This window comes from Panicum hallii, chromosome 6 (genome assembly GCF_002211085.1).
Source record: "Panicum hallii strain FIL2 chromosome 6, PHallii_v3.1, whole genome shotgun sequence".
In the NCBI taxonomy this organism is placed as follows: domain Eukaryota; kingdom Viridiplantae; phylum Streptophyta; class Magnoliopsida; order Poales; family Poaceae; genus Panicum; species Panicum hallii.
The window spans coordinates 16,331,119-16,340,662 of NC_038047.1; the positions used below are offsets into that span (position 1 = coordinate 16,331,119).

At 43.7% G+C, this 9,544-nt stretch overlaps 1 protein-coding gene across 1 annotated transcript; it reads left to right on the top strand.

Annotated features, from left to right (window-relative positions):
* The first annotated feature begins 5,907 nt into the window (after window positions 1-5,907).
* LOC112897930 (probable LRR receptor-like serine/threonine-protein kinase At2g24230) lies at window positions 5,908-9,018 on the top strand. The gene has a single exon (XM_025966335.1). The coding sequence runs from the start codon at window positions 6,259-6,261 to the stop codon at window positions 8,779-8,781; it is 2,523 nt and encodes an 840-aa protein (XP_025822120.1). The 5' UTR covers window positions 5,908-6,258; the 3' UTR covers window positions 8,782-9,018.
* Window positions 9,019-9,544: the final 526 nt, after the last annotated feature.

Consider the following 9,544-nt stretch of genomic DNA (forward strand, 5'->3'; position numbering starts at 1 on the left):
AAAACACTCCTTCCATCCCATGAATACCATATCAATTACAACCATAGCAAAAGCAGAAGACCATACTCATATTCCAGGTGTCATCATATTATTACATAAAGGTGCAGTCAAGTAGGTACTCTTTCTATATATTAAGTCTAGAGTAGCCCCATCTTGGATGCATATAATGTTGCCAGTTAAGAAATGATAGTCCAATTCATATTTATCTAATTGCATCCCTTGCACTCTTCAGTTACATGAAGGACAAGAGTTCAGGATAATTTGTTCAGTAAAATTTCTGGTCTTCTACACTAATTCATCACTCACTCAATGAAATTTAAACCTCATAGAGCTACGACTATAATGCATAGATATATAATAATTTTGTTGTAAAATATTTTATGGCACTTTTACTCATAGAGCTATTAGTTCTGCACAATTTTTTGACACAATTGCACTGCAAATTATAAAAATTTGGACCAAATATTTATCAAATAGCCCACTACAATTCCACCATGTTGCCCGCTACCCTGAAGCGCCTGCTGCCACCATGCTTGCCTCTATATTTTTTCTATAGCTGACAAGCAAAAAATCATACACAAAGATTTACTTTTCTCTGTCACCCCTACGATTAGAAACCAAGAAGGCATGCTTGAAAAAGTATAATTTTAAAGCTTTACTTTTCTCTGTCTCCGTATTAGAAACCTAGAAGGCAGACTTGGAAAAAAATTGCAGTAAGATGCACATCAACACATATGGCAAAACTGAATTTGAGTGTATGTTTAGGAACTGGTAAGTTGCAAATAATAGTACACTGATAGCAAGGCGACAAAGAAGTAGCATGTTGATAACCAATTGTAAAGGATCAACACGTCAATTCATAACAAAGTGTATGTCTAGGACAAGAACACAGTCTAATCAATTGCACTGAACTCATTGAACTCATGCCAATCTCTATACTGAACTCTGAACCTGAATTGGCTTGTTACCATCCTGTAGCCAGCAGACATTGAGCAAATTATTCATTGTACTTAATAGAGGGGTAACATGATATGCCCAGTTTATTGACAACATTCGTTTAAAACGAACAGAGGGTTAACATGATACTATTTGATGCACAAGCACTTTAAATCGGTAGATTGACTAACCTTCTACATTTATTAGTTTCTCTGCCTTCAATGCTCAATACCAATACTTTGGCATCTGCAGAGCTTTGGTTCCCGGGATCTTCTTTTCTCCCTCATGCTACTCTCCACACCGGTGGCCTACCCACGTCGGCGGACTCCCCAAGCCTCCACGTCTATTCAATCTCCTCTTCACATGTATTGCTTCTTCACAATTTTATTTTGATATGAGATATGCTGCATACATCGATTGCTTGTGGATGAAAAAACAGTAGTTGTGATCCTCAAATTAGTGATGGGTGAAAAGACGGTGTGGGATGATGCCACTTTGAATCACTTCATTGACATTTGCAAGAAGGAGCTTAGTCTTGGGAATAGACCAAATGGCTGTTTTACTAGAACTGGTTGGAAGAATCTTGAGGATAAGCTTCTTGCAAGAATCGGGTTGAAGCTAGTGAGGTCACAATTGAAGAATAAATTAGACAACATGAAAAAAGATTACACCGTGTTCATGGAACTGAAAAATGCTGCCACTGGGCTTGGATGGGATGATGCGAATCAAACTGTTGATTGTTCTAACACGTAGTGGGATGAACATCTTGCGGTGAGTTAAGTTTTGTTTTTTTAAGGGAATTCTATTTGTCTTTGTTATATTTCGTTCCTGACCTTGCTAAATTTATTTTACAGCGATGCAACAACCCAGAGAGAGGTATCAAGTGCGTCCATGTCAGGTTTCGAAAGCGGGGGCCGAAGTACCTTGATTATTTACATCTGCTGTTTGAAAAGGTGCATGTCATCGGTGCTTCCGCATCATGTCCAGGAGATATTTCTTAAAGTGACTCGAGTGATGAGGACACAATGGAGATTACTCCCAATGAGAAACTAAAATCAGCAGGAAAGAAGCGCAAAAAATTATCTAGTCCGACTGAGGAGAAGGAGGAGAAGAGTCCATTTTTTCGAATGTACAAGAACACATGCATGAGAATTGAAAGTGCAGCTGATAAAATTGGGTCAAGTCTTGAAGCATCATCAGCTCCTCCACAATCCAACCCTGTTCCAACTATTGCACAAGCCATGAGAATGGTGGAGGATTGTGGGATTCAAGAAAAAGCCTGCTTTGATGCACACAGCTACCTTATTAATCATGAAGTCTGAGTTTAGAGAGATACTTAGTGCGCTTGAAACAAATGAAGGAAGGTTTGATTTGATTGAGAGGGAGCACGAGATGAAGAAGGCCACATAAATCAATTTCTCTTGTGTTTCAACCATTTATTTGCTTACGTTCTTGTATGTTCGAATAATTGTCGTGTATGTTGGAACCAGTTTTGTTTTCTACGTTGGAACCAGTTTTGTTTTGTATGTTGGAACCAGTTTTGTCTCGTATGGTGGAACTATTTTTCCCGTGTATGTTTGAATAATTTTTCCTTGTATGTTGGAACCAGCTTTGTCTTGTATGTTGAAAGCATTATTTCTGCATTTGTTGAACAATTTACTTTGTTTATGTAGATGGATGCGAATATGGAAGAGCTGGCTAGAAAAGGGCAGCAGTCTCTTCTTTCACTAAATGAGTTATCTCAATATGCTGTTCTTCTTGGAAATCTAGGTGCTCCTTACAATGAGCGATATGCTAACAAAGCTGAATATAGAGCAAAAGAAGATCTGGAATCTGGTTATGATTGGGTCATGAAGTGCTTCAAGCGTCCAAGATACTTTTATAAGATGTTTCAGATGAGTACAGAGGTTTTTATGGCTCTTCATGATTTATTGGTGTCTTCGTATGGTTTGACATCCTCTAAAAATGTTACATCAATAGAATCATTGGCAATGTTCTTATGGATTGTTGGAGGGCCTCAGTCATTTTCCCAAGCTGAAAACTGTTTTGTCCGGTCAACATGGACAGTTCATATGAAATTCAAGAAGGTATTGAAGTGTTTACTTAATTAGCAAAACATAACATTAAACCGAAGGATTGAACATTTAGCAATGAACATGAGAAGTTGAAAGAACATCATTTCTGGCCTCATTTCAAGGGTGCTATTGGTGTAATAGATGGATCATATGTTTCGGTTGTTGTTCCGGCTGATGAGGTGATTAACTACACTTGTCGTCATGGATATACATCACAAAATGTACTTGCCATATGTGACTTTGATATGAGGTTCACATTTGTGGTTGCTGTATGGGCGGGATCTGCATGATACACAGATCCTTAACCATGCATTGACAAACTTTCCTTCATTTCCTGTACTCCTAAAGGTAAATAGTCCCTTATACATTTTGATCATCTTTTTTTTACAATGCTAACTTATTTTCATTTTCAGATAAATACTACCTCGTTGACTCCGGTTATCCAAATCGAACTGGATACCTTACACCTTTTAAGGGGACTATGTACCATATACCAGAATTTTGTCATCGTCGTGGACGTCCACCGCAAGGGAAGCATGAGTTATTCAACTTTTTGCACTCCTCTCTCCGCAATATCATTGAGCGAGCATTTGGAGTTCTCAAGCAAAAATGGCGTATATTGAAAGCTATGCCGAGTTTCTGAGCTGAACAGCAGAAAGAGATCATTATAGCTTGTTTTGCACTATACAATTTCATTTGTGATAGTCAGTTGCGTGATAAGGAGTTTGAGAGATGTGACGCAGATGAGGAGTATATACCAAGAGCATCAAATGTCGAGGAGCAAACTCAAGATGATGGTCGTGAGATAGAGGGAGAGAATGAAGTTACTATGAACACAACTCGTGATAGGATAGCTGCTTCGATAGCTAATGCAAGGGGAACATGAGATTGTTATGTAGCTGACAACTCTTTTGAAATGAACAATGCACTTATTTATATATGTAATATTTAATTTCATAACAAATATGATAATTTAATGCAAAAATCACATCATTATGTTTATTTTACATACAAATAATATTTCAGGGCCTCAGGGGTATTATAGACATTTTATATCAAATCTACAATTTCACAGCAGGTTGAATCAAACGGCTTTTTCATAGCTGACAGCTCACAGCAGCTTTTTCACAGCTCACAGCTCAACCAAACGCACCCTATATAACAAAAAAAACTAGTGAACGAAATTCAAGGAGTAGCATCGAACATACAATGGGTTGTTATGTGTGCTATGTACCATCCAACCAAAAATGTCTCCACAAACTACTCTTACTTAACAAATTGTCATATTTTCTTTCATGCTGTTTACCTTTTTCCGAGTAGTTTAAAATGACAGACATCTTCAGAAAAGATTAAATTTATGATGTGTAAGAATGTACTTGCCAATGTATTTTTTTCCTTTATCATCTTTTTTTCTTCAAATTCAAAACTTCCCTATATTGTGCTGACAATTCTTAACATGTAAATTACGTTGATAAAATTTCTTGAATAAGTGGAGCTATGCAACTGTTTTAACTTGAATTAGGTAAAGTATGAATAATATGAACACGGCTGATACAATAATATAGGTTAGATACAATGTGATACATATAACCCTGACTATTAATAATAATGAAAACCTTTTACATAAATACAAGAGTAAAAGAAATCCTGTTTAAGACATTCAATCAAACTCAAAGCTAAAAAATGTCACTAATACATGTCATTTTAGGTTTTGTGGCTTAAAAAGTTAAAACTTTGACCATCAGTTACTCTTCAAGTATTTTTATTGAACTTTAGAACTACTATAGCTAAATTTGTAAATGTTTTACAGTCATTAATTAATACTACTATTTTAGGATAAACTAATTGGTTTAAAACTGAACCGATAAGCTTGTCCTAAATATTGTATATGTCAAAACGGAGGAAGTAATAACCAGTGATCAGGATAATATCTTATCGACTATTTCAAAATAGGGGAATAGAAAAGGAATAGAGGCACCACATTACCTAGGAATTTGGTACTAGAATAATTGGAAAAGTGAATATTGTTTTTTGTCTGTATAATACAAAAATACTATGTCTCGAAAGTCATCTAGAACAATATAATACAATTCGGTATGATAAATATTGACGTTTTGACATAAAACTACTTTAAGCTCTTATATATTACACGAAGCCCAAATAACAAGAAGATTATAGCAATAACCTGAAGTACCAATTAAAAAATATAATACATTTTCAGCATATCAAGTTTCATTTATAGAATATTGGCATATGTTTTTTCTCCGTTTATTTTTATAAGGTGCACACATGTTTTAGATTCAAATTTCATAATTTTAAATCAACAATTGGCTTTACAAGATGCAAATTTTGCTATACTAAAGTGATATCATTTGATTCGTACTTCAAAAAGAAATACTATCTTATGATTGTGATGAATTTATCACTAGAAACATTACATTTTAAAATAAATCATGGGTTAAAGTCAATGCTGCAGTACCACGTTTTCGAAATTTTCGTCAAAAACGCTTTCGTATTTGGGGACTGTTTAGATGCACCCCAAATGTTATAATTTTTACACTCTCTCTCCATCACATCAATTTTGTGACACATGCATGGAGCAGTAAATGTATGTAAAAAAATAACTAATTGCACAGTTTAATTGTACATCACGAGACGAATCTTTTAAGCCTAATTAGTTTATGATTAAATAAAATTTGTCAAATACAAACGAAAGTGCGACAGTGTCACTATTGCAAATTTTTTGCAATCTAAACAAGGCCTTGCTGGATCCAAAACTAAAAACTTTCCCGGTTTAATGGAAACCCTGAATCTGCGCCTCCGTACGGGTGTGCTGGGCGGCAGCTGAGCTGAATCCCACTCCCCCAATTTACTCCACCATTTACTCCGTCCACCTCCCCCAAATTTATGGCCTCCTTCCTCCTCTCCTCCCTCCCCTTCGGCCGTCGTCACCTTCCACTTCCCAAGCTTCCTCCCCCCTTCCTCCCCTTTTCACACCAAGCAGGACCTGCCAAACGCACGCCGCACCACCCAGAACCCAACAAAGGGTCTAGAGAGAGAAACGGGGAGGGAGCAGAGGCTGGGGAGGTCAGCCAAGCCATCCACTTGCCCACCTCCAAGCTGTCCCCCATGACACCACCGCCAGCACCGCCACCACCACCACCGCAAGAACCAAACCACGCGGCCTCGGCCTCGCATTAGCGCCGAGATCTCCCCTTTGAGCTCCCACTCCGCTCGCCTCGCCGCCATGCGCTGCTGCGGTGGCGGCCACAGCCGCGCCGCGCTCCTGTTCTTGGCCGCGGCTGTGGCGGCCTGCGTTGCGCCGGCGGCGGCGCAGGAGCCCAACACCGACGCCTACTTCGTCTCCGGGTTCTTCTCCAAGCTGGGCCGCCCCGCGCCGTCGTCGTCCGGCGCCGGCGGTGTGTGCGCCTGGCCCGGCGTGTCCTGCGACGGCGAGGGCCGCGTGGTCGCGTTCTCGGCCGCCGGGTTGGGCCTGGCGGGCGCCATCCCGGAGGACACCGTCGGCAAGCTCGCGCGCCTTCAGGTGCTCGACCTCAGCGGCAACCGCCTCACCGCGCTGCCCAACGACCTGTGGGAGCTCGGCGCGTCGCTGCGCGCGCTCAACCTATCCGGCAACGCCATCCGCGGCGCGCTCCCCAACAACGTCGGCAACTTCGCGCGCCTCCAGGCTCTCGACATCTCCCACAACGCCTTCACCGGCTCGCTGCCGCAAGCGCTCGGCTCCATCGCCGACCTGCAGGTGCTCAACGCCAGCCACAACCAGTTCCAGGGGCGGGTCCCCAGCGCCGTCGTCTTCGGGTGCGGGAACCTCGTGGCCATGGATCTCTCCGGCAATGCGCTCGACGGGGACTTGCCAGACCTGTCGCCGCTCAGGTCCCTGGCCTATCTCAACCTGTCCGGCAACCGGCTCCGCGGCTCGGTCATCGGGGCGTTCCAGGAGCAGCTGAGGGTCATAGACCTCAGCAACAACCGCATCTCCGGGTTGAACTTTAGCAGTGGGTATGCTGGCTCTGCATTGATGTACCTTGACTTGTCGGGCAACGAGCTTCTTGGAGAATTCAATGTCGCTGGCCGGTTCCGGAACCTGAGGCATGTCAATCTTGCACACAACCATTTGTCAGATGCCAATTTGCTCGTGTCATTGGGTGAGATCTCTGAATTGGAGTACGTTAATCTGTCAAGCACTGGATTGCATGGGCAAATCCCTCCTCAATTTTCATCTCGATTGGTTGGATTGAAGGTGCTCGATTTGTCAAGGAACAATGTCAGTGGGGTTGTCCCAGACATGAGCTCTCTTCGGCTACGTGTGCTGGACTTGTCGGTGAACAATCTCACCGGTGAGATACCTGTGGCTTTGGTCAAGAAGTTGGCATCGATGGAGCACTTCAACTTCTCATACAACAATCTCACTGTTTGCGCCTCTGAGCTCTCTCCTGAGGCATTTGCAGCTGCATTTGCTAAGTCCAGAAATGATTGCCCAATCGCTGTGAACCCAGACAGTATCAAGAAAAGAAGAGGGAAGCGTAAGGGGGTGAAATTGGCGTTGGCTGTTGTGCTCTCACTGTTCTTCTCTGTTCTCGGGTTGCTTTGCTTGGCAGTGGCATGTCGAAGGCGGAGGAAGAGGTGTGATATGCTGCCTGTGGTTAAGCAGGTGTCATTCAAAGAGGAGCCTTCTGTATCAGGGCCATTTTCTTTCCAGACGGATTCAACAACTTGGGTTGCTGATGTGAAGGTCGCAACTTCAGTGCCGGTAGTCATCTTTGAGAAGCCCTTGCTAAGCTTCACATTTGCTGACCTCTTGGCAGCGACGTCAAACTTTGACAGGGGTACCTTGCTGGCTGAAGGGAGGTTTGGGCCAGTGTACAGGGGATTCCTTCCTGGTGGAATTCAAGTTGCTGTGAAGGTGCTGGTGCATGGGTCGGTAATGGAGGACCAAGATGCAGCAAGGGAGCTTGAGCGGCTGGGACGGATCAAACATCCTAACTTGGTTCCTTTGACTGGCTACTGTCTGGCAGGGGACCAGAGGATTGCCATCTATGAGTACATGGAAAATGGCAATTTGCACAACCTACTGCATGACTTGCCACTGGGAGTTCAGACGACCGAAGATTGGAGCGCAGACACTTGGGAGGACAATGTTGGTGGTGTCGCAACTGAAATCATCACACCAGAAGGTACTGCGACATGGATGTTCCGACACAAAATTGCATTAGGTGCCGCGAGGGCGCTAGCATTCCTCCACCATGGCTGCATTCCGCAGATTGTCCACCGGGATGTGAAGGCAAGCAGCATCTACTTTGACTGCACAATGGAGCCTAGGCTGTCCGATTTCGGGTTATCAATGATCGCCGGAACCAGCACCGACAATGATCCATTGCACCACTCCCCAGGCTATACTCCGCCGGAGTTCTCCATCTCGGAAAACGCCATGGCAACTGCAAAGTCCGACGTTTACAGTTTTGGTGTTGTGCTGTTTGAATTGGTCACCGGGAAGAAACCAGTGGGTGACGAGTACCCAGACCAGAAGGAGGCGAACCTGGTGAACTGGGCCAGGGCGATGGTGAAGGCGAACCTCGGGTCGAGCATCATCGACCTGAAGATTCGCGACACGGGGCTGGAGCGGCAGATGGAGGAGGCGCTGAGGATCGCCTACCTATGCACTGCTGAACTACCGTCCAAGAGGCCGGCCATGCAGCAGATCGTCGGCCTGCTCAAGGACATCGAGCCAAAAGTAGCAGAGCAGGACTGAAGAAGTGAAGAAGTGATTACTGATTACTGGTAGCGTTTTGGATGGTGTTTAAGGATGTGTAGCGTAGGCAGGCTGTGAGTGAGCTCTTGGTTGTTTTGTCCTAGTGGAGCTCTCTGTGCCATGCCCTGCTCTGCTGAGCCTGAGATACATCTGTTCTCCCCTTCTTTCTCTCCCTGATTCTTCCGGTTGTTGAAGACGTTGCAATACAGCTTTGCCATACCTGCCCCTTACTGCTAACCATGTTACTGCTAAGAGGGAGCTGTGAGGCACTGAAAGCTCTCATCAATGTGCTTGTGTTTTTGCAAGACGAAGAGCAAGCAGCTCAAGCTGTCCCTATCCCTGCTTTCTTCCCCTACTGTTGGCTCATACTACATCAAGCCCTCTCCATTCAATATACATGTCTTGCAATCTGAACAAAGTGTCAAAGCCACTGTTCACCCGCACATTGATGGATATTGCGTGACATGATTGCAGCTGCAATCCTACACTGTCCTGAAAGTGTCCTCGCGCACTGTTTGGAAGATTAAAGCGTGTTCCATGCCATCATTATGCTCCGAACCCCTTTTCCCATCGGCCAAAGCACAGGAGGACAATGGGCGCAGGTGGCTCTGCTTTACTCGAGCTCAGGGACGCTTTTTCTGCCTTGCAAACCAGGCTGCTCGCCTGATCTCTCATCCTCTGGGTTTTACGCCATCTAAGTGCGTTGTTAATAATGCTTTCCCGCCATGCGCGGCTGCTGGTGCCGGGTGTGGTGACTGGATGG